General features: G+C 45.6%; 1 protein-coding gene across 1 annotated transcript in view; it reads left to right on the plus strand.

Annotated features, from left to right (window-relative positions):
- Positions 1 to 20114, plus strand: part of CLPB (ClpB family mitochondrial disaggregase) — a 1931888-nt gene that overhangs the window by 1736307 nt on the left and 175467 nt on the right. Inside the window, exon 12 of the mRNA XM_069640284.1 lies at positions 12746 to 12902. Coding sequence (XP_069496385.1) covers positions 12746 to 12902 — 157 coding nt within the window. The remainder of the gene's footprint in view (positions 1 to 12745; positions 12903 to 20114) is intronic.

The following is a 20114-nucleotide window of genomic DNA, read 5'->3' on the forward strand; positions in this document are numbered from 1 at the left end:
TCAGGTGGATATCCGGACCACTACAGCAGTGTACAGCGATTTCGACCACAAAGGCGACCTCTGGCTGAAGAAGATGAGCTGGTTATCCCCACCAGGCTCAAGAGAAGAAGACTTCAAACTGGATCTCCTCGTAGTTGTTGAAGGGTAGATAGCTCCTTGTAGTTCCAGTGGCGACTCTCTGACTTCCAGCCCAAGAGACCTCCCTTTTATGCGCAAAACCCCCATTCACACAGCCTGGCTGTCAATCACCCAGCAGTGGGGTTGTCCAGCCCGGACAACCACCTTGCCCAATCATGACAAAGTGCAACTTGGGTTTCCTAGGATACCCTGTGTAGTGGGTGACTACACCCCTCCCTCACATTCAGCCCACCTAGACACCCAGGCGCCTTGAGGAGGCCTTCTAGGTAGAAGCCCGCCAAAAGACAGTGAACAAAGAAGGCAAACCTAGTCTGCCGCGCAAAGTAAAACACAAGAAGGAGTTTAACAAAAAGAAATGGCGAATAAACCGCACCGGAGCCAAACGAAAAAGGATTTGGTCAAGCGGGTTTAAGTTCTGAGGCTAACACAATAGCCTACAATATTACCACGGTTATATAAAATAACTGCGGTCGAAATTTAGGGTAGATACCACTGCCACCAGCCATGTCTAAATGTTAAAAGAGCTAAACAATGCTCCAAGAGGTACAGATAACAAAAGTTAAGAGTTAACCCTTGTAGCACTCCATGTAAGATGGTGTGTACTGGATCTGTGGTTAAATTTGACTAAGTAAAGTTAATGCTAACTTTACCCTTTTCTGGGGGACAGTAGTCACCTCAGAAATGGAGTCGGTGGGAAGTCTTAACGACAACCCTGTGCCACTGCACAGAAGGTGCTGTGTGACACACACAAAGAAGGGGGCTACTGAAGTGGTGTACTCCAGAGCCAACAATCACAAAAACAGGTCAAAACACATAGCAAAACACACAGTAAGAGTGGGGGAAAAGCTCACACTCTTACCAAGTGGAAAGAAACAACTCCAGAGATCCAGCAAAGCTGCTGAGGGACTCACTAGGTAAGGGAAATTAGCCATGAAATGAGAATTCTCCCTAACACATGTAAGGAGAATTGTACAACTTTTGCACTTTAATTTCTTCTTTAGTGTCTCTTGGCTTATGGTAATGCGGGTTCCAAGTTTTCTCCAAATTGACATCTCATATAAGGAGATTTGTACCACTTTTGCCCTTGTCCTTCAATTCTACTTGTTCGGTATTCAAAATATTTCCCCAACTGTTCATTAACTTGTTGGCACGTCCCAGGGCCCCCAGCTCCTCCTGGATGACTCACCAGTGTAATTTGCAGCTGCGGCAAAGAGTTTTCATCGGGCAGGCGTCCCCTGTCAGGCAGAGTCTCTTTTGGTTCCCACGTCGGCTTTTCACTCTTTTGCCGATGGAACCATTGCCACTCCACAAGACTGTGTCTCCAGAGGAGCCTGCGGCAAACATCTCACTTCTGGCAATCCCTCCGGGGCACCCACTATGATTTTACCAGAGTGCCTCTCCTCCGGTATGATACGCCTCCAGACAGTTGCCTGTAAGTGTTTTCTTCTTCCTGCATGTCTCATGTCAGTGAATCTGCCTCTGGATTCGCTTCTCTGCAGCTCTCCTCTCCTTTGCTCTTTGCACGTAGGTAATTTTCAAGTTTAAATGTCCCACACAGCTGATTGTGAATCAGACAACTAGACCGCATATTTTACTTGTATTACTTTCAATACATATTGATTCCTTGCTCCTCTTCTTCGTGTCAGTACTTGACCCTTTTATTGGGACATGTCAGGTAAACAGCTCTGGTGTTAGTCCGTTCTCTGATGTGTTGTGTGAAGGTGTTTGTGTCGGAAAAGGAGGGGGGGGCAGTGGTTTTGAATGTCCTGTGTTGTAGGATGGAGAAAAAGTGTTGTAAGAAGGGGGATACCGCGTCTCACCCGTTACTGTCCCACTCCCTGAGGACCCCCCATGCAGTTGATCCCCGGGGACTAGCTACCGAGACACCTTCAGGTTTCTCACAGATACCAGAATCTCCTCACCAGATGAACCACAAAAACAGTCTACCCCGGACGAAGTGGGAGCATTCCATGGCATAATGTCAAAGGCATGCAAATATTTTAGTCTAATACCGTTGTAGCAGATAAAAGATGGTTTTCTTCTGGATCTTATGCACACATGACGGAAGATGGTAATGTCTCTAACTATGCTATAAAAACAAAAATAAACTACCCTAAACCATGTCTCGGAAGAAGGTTTGCTCCTCATGAAGACGCCTTTCTTAAAACCGGCCCTCAAGGGCAGGTTGAAAAAAAAGTACATGGCTCCAGAACTATCCCCAAAGTGTTTGATCACGCAACCTACTCCTGAGTCAGGGGTGTTGGCAGCGGCAGCAAGAAAAATACATTCACAAGGATCTAAGTGTTTGGCTCCTCAGAAAACGAAGGCGGAAGAAGGTGCTTGCAATTGGTGCGACTGCGGTGGAAGCTTGCGATCATGTCTTGCTATGATTGCGAAATGTGGCACAGAATGGGCCCAATATTAGAACAATTACCCGACGACAAGCACAAAGAGGTGCTAGCCATATTGCCCAAGGGCGACGAGAGGTCGAACCATGCCATTAACATATCAGTTGATATAGCGGATACAGGTTTTAAACAAATCGCTAAGGAGTGATGATGCGCCATCAAGCATGGCTAAAATGCACAGATTTTCAACAGAATGTACAGTTGAAGGTATTATTAAGGCAGAAACAGCAAAATCACTTACGTCTTTACAATTGAAACGCAATTTTCAACCCTTTCGCAGAGCGTCGGAACAGTTCAAAACCTCAACCAGAGGGGGAAAGCCATATCAAAGGGAGTTGTATTGGTCATACTACACACAAGCCTACAGAAAGTCATACCCTTATAAACAAAGGGACCACAAAATGCCTCAGCGAAGAAGACCAACAGCTAACTCACAGAAAGTGAGACCACAAAAACAGGCCTGACTCGTGGAATCTTAACACCTCCATGCATGAAAAATACAAGTGGGAGGTAAGCTCCAAGGCCATGACAAACAGTGGAGGGAAATCACAAAGGACAAATCGATAGTGGACATGATACAAAACGACCATGCACTGGAATTCATCAAAATTCCCACTCCGACGCCCTCGAACACCCAGCGGTAGCCACACCTAAGCCTGCCTCAAGGCGAGATCAAAAAGATGCTCATCAAGTAAGCCATCGAAAAGGTTTCACCAAGACAAAGAGGGCTAGGGACATATTCCTGTTTTTGTCGTAAGAAAATGAGACAAATCGGGGAAAACTATACTGGATCTGCGGGGCTCAACAAATTCATAAAAAAACAAAGGTCCAAAATGGCCACGAGCCTGACGTAATTAAAGCAGTCCAAAAGGGTGATTTCTTGGCATCAATAGACCTAAAGGACCCATACTTCCACGTCCCGATCCACAAGGCCCACAGGTTCACTGTGGGAAGAAATCATTATCAGTTCAAAGTCCTGCCATTCGTAAGGAAGACATGGTATCAAAGCAAGACAGACACACGTGATCACAGTTCAAGGGTGTTTATTAAACTGTAAAATGGGTGAGATAAATACCTGATCTACCCCTAAATCTAAGATGGGAGCAAGCTACGACCATCAAATAATAATAATACCGTCCAAGTGGAGTCTAGTCAAATAAAATGGCCTATAGTAAAAAATAAAACTATTGCCAATCCTAACCACTATTCTACAACAAAAGCGTGGGATAATGTTCACCAGAAAAGAAAGAAGTGATCACAAAATAATAAGTCAGGATATTTGGGGTGGGGTCTCCCTTCCCCACGTTTTTAGCATGGGACAAGGCAGGACTCTTGAGCACAGCACACTCCTGGGCTTCTTCAGTATGAGTTTATAGTTCCTTTTCATCAATATCAGGGCCTCCTGTGCACAAGTCTCTTTCATGCAAGGTCTATTGCCTCAGAGGGCTTGATATGCCAAAGAAAAAACAAAAACAAAATGTTCCTTCTGCCAGTCTTCACGTCGAGTGATTACTGTTCACCCTAGGATCCCCCTCAGACCAACCACTAATGGTGGACATCCCTCGGTTGGGTTCTGTCTTGTCGTTACAATGTTCACAGGAGTATTACTATCCATCTTACTTCGCAGGGATCCCAGTCGGGTTCACATTTGCCACAGTAACACTATGTCATAATCTCATCAGGAAGCAGTGTTCCCTTCCTCTAGTTTTCTCTCGGCATCCACCCATCAGGTTCACATTTGCCATAGTTCACAGTTCAACAAAAAGTCATTCTAGGCCCCTTAGGTTATTCCCTTTAACTATGTCTGGGTCTCAGCCCTTTGTCAGGCTTTCTCTTTAAACCCCCACTCAGGCGGCTTTCCCTAAAGCCCCCAGTCAGGCTTCGCACAGTTCATTCAACACAATGTTCTGGGGTTTCTTAGAGCTCACCTGAATTCGCAGGCATCCCTCAGTCGGGTTCACGTTTGCCTCCCCAATGTGTCAAAGACTCAACTGTACAAGGGGTTTGGTTTGACCCTCGTATGACCATGACAACTCACGGCAGCCTCCCCTAAATCCTCTTGGTATTTGTTGTTTCTCCTGGTTCGGGAGAGGGACAGCATCCAGAGACCTTCAAATGAGCGCCCACGTGGCGCCGGACTACTCTATCTCTGTTGCCAGTTTCTCTCACAAACGTTCACAGGGGTCTCCCTCTGCCAGGCTCGGACCCTTCTCACAAAGTTCACAATCTTAAAACTGGGGTTTTAACCCCAGTCACAGAATGCACTTGTGAGAATTTCGCTCTCACTTCACAGCTCCCCAAAATAGCATTCCTTGTCTGGGGGGCTGTAGGAGCCACAAGGGGGATGTTTCAATGAGGCCAGGGTCTTACATCCTGCCCCTCATGGACCTGGGTTCACCTGTCTGGCCCCAGGGGAGGAGTCCTCATGTAGGTACCGCCAGGCGACCCCAGCTGCCCCATGTCTTGCCTTTTGGAAGTCCAGCTCCCTCCTCCACACTGCAGTCTCCTCTCAAATAGGAGGGCCAGTGTTAGGGCGGTTTTCCAGGGCTTCTGTAGCTCACTAGGGCTCTCTCCTTTTCTCCAGCACCTTCCAGCATCCCCAACTCGCTCAAAGTGTGCTTTCCTACTGCCTGGAAGAGACAGATGGAGTCGGGTGCGAATAATTAAAAAGTGAGGCCTGACTTATAGCCTGGCCTCATTAATGGGACAGTCTGCAGTAGAAAGGGGAGAGTCTGTTTTCCTTTGTCTGTGGATCCCTGTTGGTAATCTTCATCCTCCCAATCTCTCTCCTCCTCATCTCAGTGACTTTAGGAAAGGAGGAATTATGGGGATTGTCGTTTTCACTAGTAAGTATAGGAAAATCCGGAAAATTTTCTTCGAGGAAAGGGGGTTGGTCCTGTTGTCGCCCATGGTAAGTTGTCCATGAGGAAGTGTCAGTGTCTGGAAGGTGTGGGGTTTGTGTACCTAAATATCCTACCGTGCAGAGTGTGGAAAAGGTGTCACAAGGAAGCCCGAACAAAACCCTGGTTTCCCCTACCAGAAGGACCTCCCTGCTCGTCCACCCCGAGGGATGGGATCTGAGAGTGCTAGCCCTTCCCTGGCCACCCGAATAAGGAATTCTTGGGGTCTACTTGGGCGAACACCCTTAGATTTCTCACAGGACTCAGGTCAGCACCAAGGACCTTCACAAAGTGCGTGGCCTCAGTGGCAGCATGCAGAAAGAGGGAGGGGTACCACATATACCCCTATCTCGACGATTGGTTTATACAAGCTCCCACAAGACAAGAGGCACAATGTGTGATCCAGCAAGCCATACACACCATCGAATGGCTGGGCTTCTCCATCCGATTACAAAATATCATGCATAACGCCCTCCAACAGTGTGGTCCTTCGGGGAATGCACATCCACACCAACAAGGGCTGGGACCGCCCCTCTCAAGAAGGTGCAGATGCCATTCCTTGACTACTTGCCACTCTCCAACCAGGAAACACCACATCAGTGAGGAAATACATGCAGTTACTGGGTACACTGTCGTCCTGCATTCCACTGATTCCATAAAGCAGACTTCGAATGAGGCCACTGCAGGAGTTTCTCGCAGACCAATGGTCCCAAATCACTGGAACATGGAATGACAGAGTGATGATCACTGCAAGCCTAACTCACCAGCTTCAATGGTGTGCCAACCCACTGCACATAACAAAGGGGATGCAATTACAAGAGGTTCGCTTTCAGCAGACAGTCATAATGAATGCTTCCCTAACAGGATGGGGGGCCCATGTGGGACAACTATCCATCAAAGGCCAGTGGAGTGCGGATGAATGAAGCATACATATCAATAGACAGGAACACCATCACTGTGTCAATGGAGGTCAAAACCTTTGGCGCATACCTGGACGCCTCACTAACACTGTCTAGACAGGTTAACGCAACTATCTCGTTTGCAGCCTATACAGCTAAGCTCATTAATGCCTGCAGACCATACTTAACATCTGACAGCTGCCTGACCCTTGCGAGAGCCCTCATCCTACTCAAATTGGATTATTACAACATCCTCCTGGCCGGTGCTTCAAACAGCAGCATTAAAAAATTCCAAGTCACCCAAAACATCGCCCTTCGCGCTGCACTAAATATTTTCAGGAGAGAGCATATCTCAGAAACGAGACGCAAAGCCCACTAACTTTCAATTCAGGACAGAATCAGGTTCAAAATTCTAGCAATAACCGACACATGCCTCATCGATACAGCCCCTAAATACCTTATTAAGCTCTTGGCTCCTACTCAAACAACGAAACATACTCATGCCTCCACTGCCGTCCTCCTCACAGTTCCTAAATTCAAAAGACCTAAGGCCGGAGGACGCAGTTTCCCAGTCATAGCAGCCAAAGAATGGAACACGCAGCCAAAGAATGGAACACCCTCCTGTTATCTATCAGATCTGACCCCTCTCATACATCCTTCCACAGAAAACTTAAAAACTTTCTTTTCACGTTCAAACGGTAGCACCTCTGTTCCTAGTAGTAACATAGGCATATTGTAAATATCTGCAACTTCTGTAAATACTGTACATTCTAAATTATAATTATATAATGATATACCATACTGTCTATTCTATGCAAATGTACAAATGTCTGTAAATACCTTTCCAGCGGCCAGATACCTACGGGTTAGGTGCGCTTTACAAATGCCAAATAAATAAATAAATGTCCTAGAACTGAGGGCAGTGTTTCAAGCACTTCGTTACTTCTTGGCTATGCTATGGGGAAAGGTGGTCAGGGTGCTGACGGACAACTCAACCACCATGTATCATATACGGAAGCAAGGGTGCACCCACTTCAGAACATTGTCTCATGGGGCACAAGCACAATGCCACTGGGCAAACAACAATCACATACAGCTACAACAATTCCATCTGCCGGGAAAACAAAATGAAATGGCGGATCAGCTCAGCAGAGCAGTGAACCAGAGCCACGAATGGCAGCTGTCAGACAAAGAGATACACAGGGTGTTTCGAAAGTGGGGCACGCCTCCAATAGATCTCTTTGCAACGAAGGACAACAGGAAGTCGCCAATGTTTGCCCGCAGATGGCCACAGGAGTGGTCCCAATGGGAAGCCTTCACTCTATCATGGGAAGGGATGTTCGCTTATGCGTTTCCCCCAATACCGGTCATCCGCAAAGTACTCCAAATGATGCCAATGTACACGATTATCCTCATAGCCCCAGCGTGGATGAGACAAGCCTGGTATTCAGACCTGTTGCACTTAGTGCATGAGCAGCCCATTACCCTAGGGAAGGTGCCAGACATACTCTCGCTCCACAACCAACATGTCCTGCCTCACGATCCGGGATCCCTAAACCTCAAGGCATGGCTCCTGATTTTGTAGAATTCAGTTATATTCCAATGCCGCAAGTTTGTGGAAAAATCCTTTTGCAGCCAGGGCAAGGTCTATTAATAAATCATATCCATACATAGGCAGCGTTTCTGCAGGTGGTGCAATCAATATCAACGGGATCCTCTGAACATAGAGACACATCACCTGCTGCCGTATTTGCTAAATTTGGTTAAAGAAGACCTTTTGTACTCATGCATTAGAGCCCATCTAGCCGCAATCTCCAGATATAATAGGAAAGAGGGTCGACCCCCTTCTTATGGAAGAAGTATCATTAAGCACTTCATGAGAGGACTGTTCCACACATACCTGCCAAAAGAGAAGCTGCTACTGCAGTGGACCTTAAATACAGTTCTCGTTCTCTCTGCAGTTGGATCACAGACATTGCAAATCGAGTCAATGAGAAGCACAGGGCTCCTGGTTGCTTGACCTGTGATGGTCTGACAACTGCACCTAGACTAGGGAGCCCTAAATCGTGGCAAGCAAAAAGACTTTGTGAATGAACCACAGAGAAGTGTGAATTGAATGCTAAAGCAAGCTCAAAGGAGGGTCAAGTAGACCGATCGTTTTCTAGCCGTATAAGTACTACGGCGCAATCTTGGGGAAGGTAATCCCGAGAACTGAAAGAACTGAGAAACACTGTCTTAGGGAAGGGAAGCTCAAGACCTACCGTTTGTGTGAACTGTGCTAGCTTGAACTTGGTTAAGGAAATCGTAAAGACTTGGCAGAACAGCATCTATTGGAACTGTATTGAACTTGTGAGAGAACTTAAGCTGATAGCAGCTGAGACTTTACTTTTTAACACTATTTTTGTTGGCCAAGAAGAATCCCACACCATGTTTATTTCTAGATGTCAGGGCAAACATAGGTTTAGACACAGAGAGGTTTTGCTTTGGACTTACAGACACATACTTTCAGTAGTTTTCTTTAGATAGGTAAAATCCCACCATAGTTGTAGGGCACGATTAATAAAGATTCTGACGTTGAATTTGAAATCTGTTGTCAGTGTCATCTCTTGATACCATGCCTGTCTCAGACAGGCCAGGACTCTGACAAAAAGGAGGAAGGTTCTCCTTCCTCAGCCACGGCGTTCCACAATTGGTTTGAAGTGTTGGTGGATTTTCTGGGGTCCCAGCACCCCAGCAGTCTCAGCCTGAAGGAGGGGTTTTGGTAGAAGTATTATTGCTAAGGGCAAATAGTCGATCTGGCATTCCTCTTCAGAAGGACGTGTTGGAAGTGGCTAAAATGTTGTGGGTTAAACCACACTCTTCACAGCCTGTAAATACGCATTTAGACACCAGATGCAGACAGTTGGCAGGTGAGACTATTTTGTTGTCTTCACACCCACAACCACATTCTTCCGTAGTAACAGCAGCATCTTTATATACAAAATACCGGCTGCAACATCTTCCCCTGCAACATCAGCGGCTGCTTGCGTATCCAAAGATAGCTTCTGGAATCATTTGGTGAAAAGGTTCACCTCAACGCTGGCTTACATTGAAGGCAGGCAAATGCTGATGCATTGCTCACAGCAGCCAACCAAAACCTTTGGAGAGAAATTGGTGACTTCCTTCCAGATTTGCCTATAGTGCCGCAGGCAGTATTCAAAGCAGGGTTTGGTAAAGGCAAATATGATCGCACAAGACATGCTGGAAGCCTCAGTGTCAAAATGGGGGCAGACATGAGATGCTCAGTTGGATGCATGCCACCAGGCTCACGTCTGATGTTCAGGACAGAATTTTAGATCTGCTTGAGGGAATGGAGGTCTTTCATTCCTCCACTTATGAGGAACCTCCAAAGGAAGAAAATAGTACTCGTTGGCTAAGTCGTTGACTGTACTATCCAAACCGGGATCTAAAGGTTTCTCGCAAAGTCATCAGACAAAGGAATCCGGAGGTCTGGTCCCGAGCTACAACATTGCGGAGCATCCAGCATGAATATATTCTTCTAACCTAAGGAACTTGGGGGGGAAAAAGGTGTTCTTTAGCGGATTCCAAGAAGTCACTTCAGAGCGTTGGAGTACAAGTAGAGGTGTCTGGGTAACCCCCTCTTACCTCAGACCCAAGCCGTTGCTTGTGTCCCCTTCTCGACTCAGTTTTAAGTCCTCCTTTGTTGGTTGTTAACTTGCTGCTTCAATAACACTAGAAACTGGAAGAAATCCACAGGAACTCTACATAATTTGTTAGTTGTCAAGACTTCAAGCCCTCTCCGAACTGCCTGTAGCTAGAGTTGTGTTTTTGGATTTAAAGGACTTACTAAGTGATGAAACCGTCTCTAGAACCTTGAACTAAGATTATGTTACACTGACTAACCATTTTCCTCTCTTTAAGTGACTTTACTATATGTTTTTACAGAGTAAATGCATTACCGTATAAACCGTTGAAAACTGCATGAGTGCGCAATAAGCAATAATACGATAACATTTTCTGTTCCCTTTCTAACGTTGCTGCAAATGTAACTGCAAACAAAAACAAAAGTGAAAGTACCCATTGAAGTGTATTATCAAGTATTCCTAGCCTTCTAGTATAAACGTCTGACGTATTTAAAGTTATTCTGGTGTAAATATAATAAATATATACTTTTTATGTAACTATACGTCTAAGTGCTTCTTTGCTGTGCCTCTCTATCTAAGATTCAATGTACTTACCTACAGCTCACATCTTCCTCTTAAGATAAGCCTGACTGCTCTGCCGCTCTACCAAGGTCCTGAACTAGTACAGTCTGATACTAAGAGTTGTGGATCTACAAACCACTTGGATTGCTTACTAAAGTCTTACTGCCAGTAGAACTTTAAGAAAACTCCCCTAACAACTATGAACAAAATCTTTACTTCTGTTTCCATTGGGTTCACCTGTGGCTTTACTACACTCACCTGTTTGCATTTACCTGCTCCGTTTAGGTGGAGGTAACTGTTTCGGGAGGATAGCTCAGCGGCAACGTGCTCGCCTTGGAAGCAAGACGACACGGAGCAACACAGGTTCGAGCCCCGGATCCGCGCTTAGAAACCTCTGGGTATTAAGCGTGTTATAAATAGCCTATCATATCATTGTATTTTTGGCAGAATTAGCACCCATTTCTGGTGGTGAGTCAGTGAAATTTCAATTTGTAATACAGCAGAATTCTTGTTTTCTGTGATCGTATTCAATTATGGTGTTAAATCGGCTGGAATTACCGCCAGTCTAGTTATGCTGATTTTCTGCGGTAATTCCACCAGCGGAATTAACACCCAGTTTCTGGAAATCCCCAGAGTGGTATTAGTGGCAGTAATTCGGTTACCTCCACTTTCACCAATTACTGCCCAACTCGTTATGAGGCCCATTATGTGCCCTAGTTTTCTTGCCACCGCTCAACACATTTCAAAGGTTTGTATATAGTACAAGCTATTTTGAAAATAAAACAAGTTTATAACCGAGCCAGTGTAGTGAGGCGAAAACTATTAACTTAGCTGGTGCTTGAAATACCACTTTCACAAGAAGCAAAGCCTTTTTTTGGTGTCCCCATTAGGAGGTTATTCCTCCATCAGCATGGGTAATCACCATTGCCTAGCCGATAATATGCTGTTTGAACCCTATTAATATGCAAATGAAGGCCAAGTTGAGAATCTAACCAAATGAACGAACAATTTTGCTGCATGTGTTAATTTCAGGTCAAACAATGAAAACGATAAGGTGACAAGCCAAGCGTGTCTGTCTGCCTCCCTTTTTCCACCTGAGTGCCACAAACACGTAGGTGGTTTGAGTTGCAACGAGACTGACGCCATCCATGCCTCAACTGTAGCTACCTCAATATAGTATGAGCTGGTCTCATGCGTTTTTATGATCTGTGTACAGAAACAACTGGTCACAGACTATCTAATTCATTTTTGACCTGTGCTTTATACCGGGTCTTAAACAGATTCTTATTTGTGTATTTTTTAGATGTTGGAAAAAGGACCTTAGAGTTAAGGTTCCTTTGATGTATTGTATGTTATCAGTACAAGTTGATAGACTTTTCTAGTGGCTGGCACTACAGTGGCCAATAAAGTTATTACACATTGTCGTGCAGATATAGCTCTAAAAAACTCTAAGCACCAGGCATTATCTAATGTAAAATGCCTACTTTTTCTCAAATACTTGGGATTGATTTTTAATTGTATGAATTGTAAATGTATTAACAGGTAGAAGGTCATTTCCATCTTTTTCTCTTTGGCTATTGTTAAATGGTGGAAGGTTTTATGATGTGAATGGCTGGAATACAGGAAAAATAAACAAATATAAAAAAATAGTTTTTACTGCCTCATGTGATAGATGCTAACAGCATACATATCAAATATGTTGTATAGAATCATTCTTCTATAGACCGTGATTGTGTGTTACAATGTATTAAATTTCTCGGTAGAAATGTAAAGTATACCTCTTGTAGGTCGATTTAGCAATACCCTTAGTGTTATAGTATGTGCTAGAGACGACACCATTATACTGCTGCCCAGAAACCCACCAGTGTGTAAGAAGATCCCCAGCATCTCATAGGAGACCGTATTGGACATATCATATGTGATGTCATCCATGATGTCATTAGTGTTCACATCTGAAACGCACCCTCTTCCACACAACTGAAATGTTCACATTAAAGTATCTACCCGGTTTGCTTTCTTTGTGTGTTTTTTTCTGAAATGTTTAATGATACCGATTTGTGAAATAAATGTATTTTAAGTGATTTTTATGTTGGTCTAGTTTTATCAGTTACTGACTGTTCTTGATTTTGCCGTGCAACTGCCTTTGGACTAGTCGATGGTGATAAAACAGCTTGTGTTTTGCTTATTTATCAAAGGGCAGACTGACTGATGGGAAGGGGAAGACCATAGAGTGCAAAGATGCCATCTTCATCATGACCTGCAACGCCGCAAGTGACGAGATCGCCCTTCATGCTCTGCAGCTCAGGCAGGAAGCTCAGGAAATGAACCGGAAACGGATTGCCGAGAACCTAGGTACCGTGCTGCTTATGCTTACAAAGAAACACCCAAGTACCTCATTCAATAATAAGATAGCTCAGGGGCAACGCCAATGCAGGGCAGCACAGGTTCAAATCCCAGCCCTGCGCTTAGAGACATGTAATACAGTATTAATAATCCATTCTTGTGTACACAAAATATTTGGTCAGGAATAATCTATCATTGTGTCATACATCAAGACAAATGACATCTTGTAAATTATATCTTAGGAAAAGTGTGTCTATTCATAAGTAAATAAATTACATTTTAGGCCACACTATTGGTAAGCCATATGTTGGGCTCTAGGTTCGAATGTAAGGCCAGATATGCAAAAGCATCGCCCAACTACGCCGCATCCCACTTAATGAACCTGCACGTAACCCCATCCCACTTAATGAACCTGCATGTAACCCCCACCGAATGAACCTGCATGTAACCCCCATCCCACTTAATGAACCTGACCGTAACCCCATCCCACTTGATGAACCTGCACGTAACCCCCATCCCACTTAAATAACCTGCACGTAACCCCCATCCCACTTAATGAACCTGCACGTAACCCCCTGCACGTAACCCCATCCCACTTAATGAACCTGCATGTAACCCCATCCCACTTAATGAACCTGCATGTAACCCCCACCGAATGAACCTGCATGTAACCCCATCCCACTTAATGAACCTGACCGGAACCCCATCCCACTTGATGAACCTGCACGTAACCCCCATCCCACTTAAATAACCTGCACGTAACCCCATCCCACTTAATGAACCTGCACATAACCCCATCCCACTTAATAAACCTGCACGTAACCCCCTGCACGTAACCCCATCCCACTTAATGAACCTGCACATAACCCCATCCCACTTAATGAACCTGCACGTAACCCCCTGCACGTAACCCCATTCCACTTAATGAACCTGCACGTAACCCCATCCTACTTAATGACCCAGCATGAATGTTACTTTTGAAAACAAGAAAAGTGTAATTTCGGGATAAATTTCAAAAAGAACAAATTAACAAAAAGTCACTTAATAATTAATACTATTAATTCAATATAACTTGTTTGAGAGATTTTTTAGTTGAGGCACATTTAATTAAACCTTTGTTCATTCAGATTTCTCTTGAGGTTGCATTTTGGTTTGTTGTGTAATATTGCAGTCCCTAGTGACCTGCACGTTATTGTGACAACCCCCTTTTTGGTTTTGATAACTATATGAACCGGAAGCACCTTTACTATCTGATGTAAGCCTTACTGCACTGTAGATACTCTTCACATAAACACAGGGCATAGCCAGCTTAGGTTTCAAACCACCCCCTGCAACTGAAAAGTCTAGCCCTCAACCTGCCAGGACAACTGTAAAGTCTGACTAATGTAGCAGTCTGCTATTTTCAACGAGAGCTCTTCCTGCATGATACATTCCTCCAGTTGTAACTTGAATCCCATGGAGATTTCAGCTGGAGAGAACTTCTTTTAGCATCCTCCGTAAGCAGGGAGTCCATGATCTCACACAGGCACCCAGAGGAAAGTGAAAGGGTATTTCCATAACCAAGCAAACCCACGCAAGACGTTGGCCTCTAAATACAGTGCACATGTACAGTGCAGTATGGCATCCCCACTTACAACCACACCACTTACTCATCCTAATGCTTAATTATACTCTTCTATGGGAGTGCTTCCCCCTGGTGTGCTAGTAAATGGCAGTCTGGATGAGAGAAATTCCGGACTTACAAGTAATTGCTGGTAACTGTATATCCATCAGCTAAATGATACAACCAATTGGTGCTTATGCTGGGGCAAGGATGTCCAGCATTTGGCAGTCCAGAAAGAGTGGAGAGTGCAACAGGTGGTGGCTCATGAGTTACAATGCACAAAGAATGAATGAGGTCTTCAATGCCTGACGCCTTAATCAGGCTCTGCTGGTGTTTGCTGTCCGGGTAGACAGAAATCACCCATGTGAAAATGTGCGATCACTGTGCACGAGCGCAGACGTGGTACTGGGCCCTCTCAAACAGGTTAGCGATTGTTTCCATTTCAGTGGGGAGCCCAGGCAGGATTACTATAGTATTGCAGGCCAAAGAGGGAACAAAGCCAGCCATTACCGCAGCCCTTACGCTCAGCAGGGCAAGTCACTGCTGTATGTCATGCAAGAACTGCAATTAATGAAATCTCTGCCAAATGCATTATGGGCTGTGCTGCCCTAAGTAAATCAAATCAATAATAGAAAATCGGTGCAAACAGCGAACATTTCAATAAAGCCATGTCTTTTATCACTGTAGTAATTAAAGAGTGTGAGACTGTGTGTGGAGAGGGGGAAAGGGTATTGGCCCTCAAAGGGTTCCAACCAAACTACTGAAGGGGAAGGTTCATTTGATCCTTGGATCGACCACCTGAAAATTCCAACCGACATAAAGATCCCCTCAGCTGCCAAACCGTGATGCTGATTGCCTCCATAAATAAAACAAGTAGAGTACAGTAAATCATTAGCATTTGTTTTATTTCTGGGTTACATTTTGCAATGTTAGTCATAAAATATTTTAATTGTACACAATTTTAGGCCATTATAAGAGGTGGAGGTCATTCCACCACCTTATGGCCAAAGATCTGTAGTATTACAGGTGCCAATTAACAAGGGGGTCCTGGGAGTCCCTCTGCCAGACATGAGTCCTGGTTACGAGAGACTTACCCAGAGTCTTTAGCTCACTATCTTTCACAGAGAAGAAATATCCCAAACATATCAGTCTTAGTCCTGCCCTGGGGCAGTCCAGCACCGAAATGCTAGGCAAGGTGCCAGTAATACCAGCACCTGTAATACCGTCAAAATCCCCCATGGAGTCCAATGGGACTGCATCCTTGCACTGTGCTTCGAGGGCTTTCCAACCCAGCTTACTCTGCAGCTTGCACTGTGCCTTTCAGGGACTTAGCACCTAACTCGCTCTGCAGCCTTGCTTGCACAGTGTCATTCCAGGGGGAGAGATCCCAGCATGCTCTGCAGCTTTTCACAGTGCCCTCATAGCTGTGCGCTCCTAATCTGGGCCACTGCAGCAACTCCCCGCGTTCACCAGGCCCCATTATGAGGACAACCCTCTGCAGTTTGTTTGCAGACCCTGCTATTCCCAGGTAGTCCATACCTGCTCCAGGCTGGTGTTTTCAAGCAGCTTAATGAACCAAATGTCCACATGACGAGTAGGATCAGTGAAGACATGTCATGTTCTGGGCCTCATGCAGCTTCTCAGTCTTACTGTACTGGTGTGGAGACTTTGAGGGTGAATTTCCTGATCCACAGCACCTCAACACACCCCATAGATGAAGTCCGGGAACTAACTTTATCATAAGTGGGTACAGCGGTGGTGGATCTCTCACAGCAGCATGAGTGTCAGAGGTTAGGATTCTGCAGGCATGCACTGTTTTACTGTATGCCAGAAGGGACAGAAGTGAAAGCCAGACACAAAGCCGTCATGTTTTCGTTAACAAATGTTGTTTTAAATATAAAAGGGTTTGGAAAATGCCTCTTTGACCCTATTCCTAAAGAGGAGATTCACCACCTAAAAAACAAAACTAAGGATCTGTCTGTGTTAGCATGTCAATCATTAAAAAGCTGTCCTTGTGTCGAAAACGGCCTATCCTGACCCTCACACTACAAACATAACAGTAAAGTGTGAAAGGCAATGGGCCTCATTATGAGCTTGCTGGTCCGATAACAACGGTACTGGTAAGCTTGCCGGTACCATTGTTACCAGACCGGCAAACTACGAGGTCTGCTCGCGGGGGGCTTTTCGGCCAGCACCCGCAAGCAGACCATGTCGGATGCACCTGCACCATTTACAAATGGTACCGGTGCATCCGGCCTCCCCATTCCCATTGAGCCATATGGGGCTCGAATGGGAATGGGGCGCATTTTTTTCCGGCGCCTGGGAATGGGCAATTGCCAGGTCCACTGGGACTGTAATGACCGGGTAATTGCCCATTCCCAGGTGGCGGAAAAAAAATGCTCCCCCTTCCCATTGCCTCCAGAGTCATAATGAGGACCAATGTCTTCAACCTGATATTGGCAACAAAATGTTCACAACTAAAAGTTAGAAATGTTCCAACAGAAATGTTCTCCAAGGTAAAGGACATTGGACCCAGAGGGTAGTTCCCTTCCTCTGTGGTCTTGAAATGGACTGGCAATGTCTCTTTTACTAACAGTTCCTTTATGTCTCTCCTTGATTCACAATGTTCCTGTTTAAGCAACACGTTCTGCAACAGTCTTTCGTTAACACAAGTGTCTCTTTTATTTAACAAACACGATTCTTTTGTAGTTTTCCTTGTAGCTTTGCAACTTGCCTGACATACTCCTCTGCCAGGACTCTATATACAATGCCAGCTGCCTTGTGTACTCTGCAGCCTGGACTTCTCTTGTGGTTTCACTTGCCTGGTATACTCCTCTTGCCAGGACTTAATATGTGTTTCCTAGTTCTTCTGTATTACCAGTACTGCATATACCGTGGTGCACTCTGTATATCTGTCTACAGTACTATTTTTTCAAACTTTGCCCCGCACTTGCATCTCATGCATTTGTATCTCTTTGGGCCTTCACTCTCTACTTTGCCTTTTCTGCATTCAATTAAACTTCTTGTAATTTCTGTATCAGTAATCTCGAAACATTAAAATGTCATTGTCGATGGCTGCAAAACCCAGTCGTCCCCACTTGTTTCGCGTCAACTCACGGTGTTCTCCAGTGTCTCCGGTCTTGCTCATGCTTCTGCGGCGTGGCTCTGCCGCTCGCTTCCCACTCTGGATGCTGCTGACATCCTTCCGGCTTCCTAGTGGCTCTGTGGTCACACGCCTGCTCCCCTTCAGGTCCCGGGCTGGAGAACACTGCTTTTTCGAGCTGGGGAGTGCCCAGGAATTCTCTCGCAGCTCCTGCCATCCCCACTGCACTTCCTGCACTTGCTCTGCGTTTCTCCTTCTGCAGGTGCCTCTGCTCCACCACACCGGTACGTGTCTCCCGCACTGTAAAGCCAGGTCATTTGTAAAAAAACAACTAGACTACATGTTGTGCTTCAAACTCTTGATACCTTGTACAAACTCCTTCATCCTCCTCGTCTCAGTACTTGGATGATTCTGGGAATTGGAGTCCATGGGTGTCATTGGACACATGGGGCCTCATTCTGAGGTCGACGGTAACCCGCTGGCGCCACCGGCATGTTGCCACCGACCCGAAAACACTGAATCCACCGCCTGTCTTCCCTGTGCCAACGGGACATTACAAGTCCCGGTGGCGCATGAAGTCAGGTGGCAAATTCGGTAACTCCCCATTCCTGTGGAGTCCCATAGGACTCCATGGGAGTGAGGAGACGAAATCACCGGCACCATTGCTAGCTGTGCCAGCACCCTTGTTTCCAGACCGCCACACTCTGAATGAGGCCCATAGTGTTTAAACAGTTTTTCTTAGTAATTTTACATAAAGGTACCTCAGACGCAAAAAGTGTTGTGTTGGAGCTTTGTGTGTTTAGGTCATAGGTGGGGATTTGACCAGAAAAGGATGAAGAAGGGTTTTCTATACTTCCTCTACAAGGGGGAAAAAGCAGCTGACAATAGGCCTTTGAGGTCTTGGATAGCAAAGATAGTAAGCAGCTTTTGCCAGGACTGATATCCCCAGAAGGAAGGGGCATGAGGGGGAAGTCAGAATCAGGAGACAGGCAACTCGTCATGTGTTGTGACATAACCGTTTTATTGGAGTACCGAAACCCTGTACTATCCCTACGATTCTGGTCCCTATGCTAAAAGAAAGTTCAAAATGGTTCACGTCAAGTTGTCGTACAAAATAAAGACTGTCCATACTCTAGGAAAAACTATGCTAGCCTGATTCCTGTACCTACCACTAAAAAGGAAAATAATCTAACGTAAGCAAAAAGATATCCTGGAGCCTTCTACCCAAATGATATATTTGTAACTGGTTCTGGCCCTAACCGTTCGGTTTTTGGAATAAACAAGGGCTTCTTGCCCTTAGCACAGCTCCAATATGATCACAAGCCAATGTCTCGGGGCTTTTCACCTGATCTACAATTCAAGCAAAACATGTTCAGTAAATCTCCTTCCTTAGGCCTTCTGGTTCAGTGTAGAAGTGAGTGGTGAGTTTCTAATGGATTCCTTCCTCCAACAGATTCCTCATCTGTGATATCCCATCCATCTTCTGAAACATTTCTGCCGCCAGGGGTGGCAACGTGGCTCAGTGTCAGCTCCGCCCGATACCCCTTTGCGCCCAGCTGGGGGCCTGTATATATTGAGGTGCCTCGTCCCATGACCTCAGTTCTTTTTTAATACACTCTTTTTGCTTCAGGAACACGCTCGTAAACCTTTTTCGAATTTCTTCGATGCCATTCCCAACTCCTCGAAGGCCTCAAACCATTTCAAACCATGCGTGGGTTTGCGCTAGTAGATGTCGGTATCGGATCCGCACCAGATTTGTCTTTGTTGCTTGGGCAAGGAGCACCACACCCAGGACTGCGGGTCATGCCAGTCCATGCACCCGAAGGTCCTCTGGGAATGGGCTGCAAAGATCTTCACCTACGTCCACAAGATAAAGAGTGCAGTCGCTGGGTCTCTTTCGAGGTCAGGCAGAATGACGATCCGAAGAGAGATCGCCTCTGTGCAAGGAGTAGGAGAAGTACAAGAAGAAGAAGCACTGAAAAAGATCCCGCTCCCCAAGCTGACCCTTGCACCGGCATTCCTTGTCCTCTGCTAAAGAAGTGCTGCCACCACCCATCTGGCCGGAAGAGAGCATGTCACAGTGGATGCATTGAGCATACCCCACGAGTAGGAGGTCTGCAGGAAGTCCTGGAGGAGATATTCTCTTTTTGGGGGGCTTCTCAAATAGATCTCTTTACTTGCAGTGTGAAGAGGAAGCACAAATTGTACTGCTCCAGAGAATTTCCTCGTCTTGGTGCTCTGATGGTTGAATGGACTCTCCTTTCCTCCATACTGTATGTGCATCCCTCTCTAGGGACGGATTGGAACCTTTTTTCTTCCAAAAAAGAGCATTTCCCACACCCCATAACCCCGCCATCTGGTGCATGGATTCAGTCCCCTTTTCCACCTTATGGGAGCAGGCCTTCTTCTAGCAGGCTCCAAAAAGTTTGCTGTTTTTCAGCTTTCCTCACTGTATTTATTCATTATTTACACCGGCCTGAAGTGGTCTTCCTGCGACAGATGCTTCACTGCATTG

This window comes from Ambystoma mexicanum, chromosome 7q, assembly GCF_040938575.1.
Source record: "Ambystoma mexicanum isolate Mex_15411 chromosome 7q, UKY_AmexF1_1, whole genome shotgun sequence".
Taxonomy (NCBI): Eukaryota; Metazoa; Chordata; class Amphibia; order Caudata; family Ambystomatidae; genus Ambystoma; species Ambystoma mexicanum.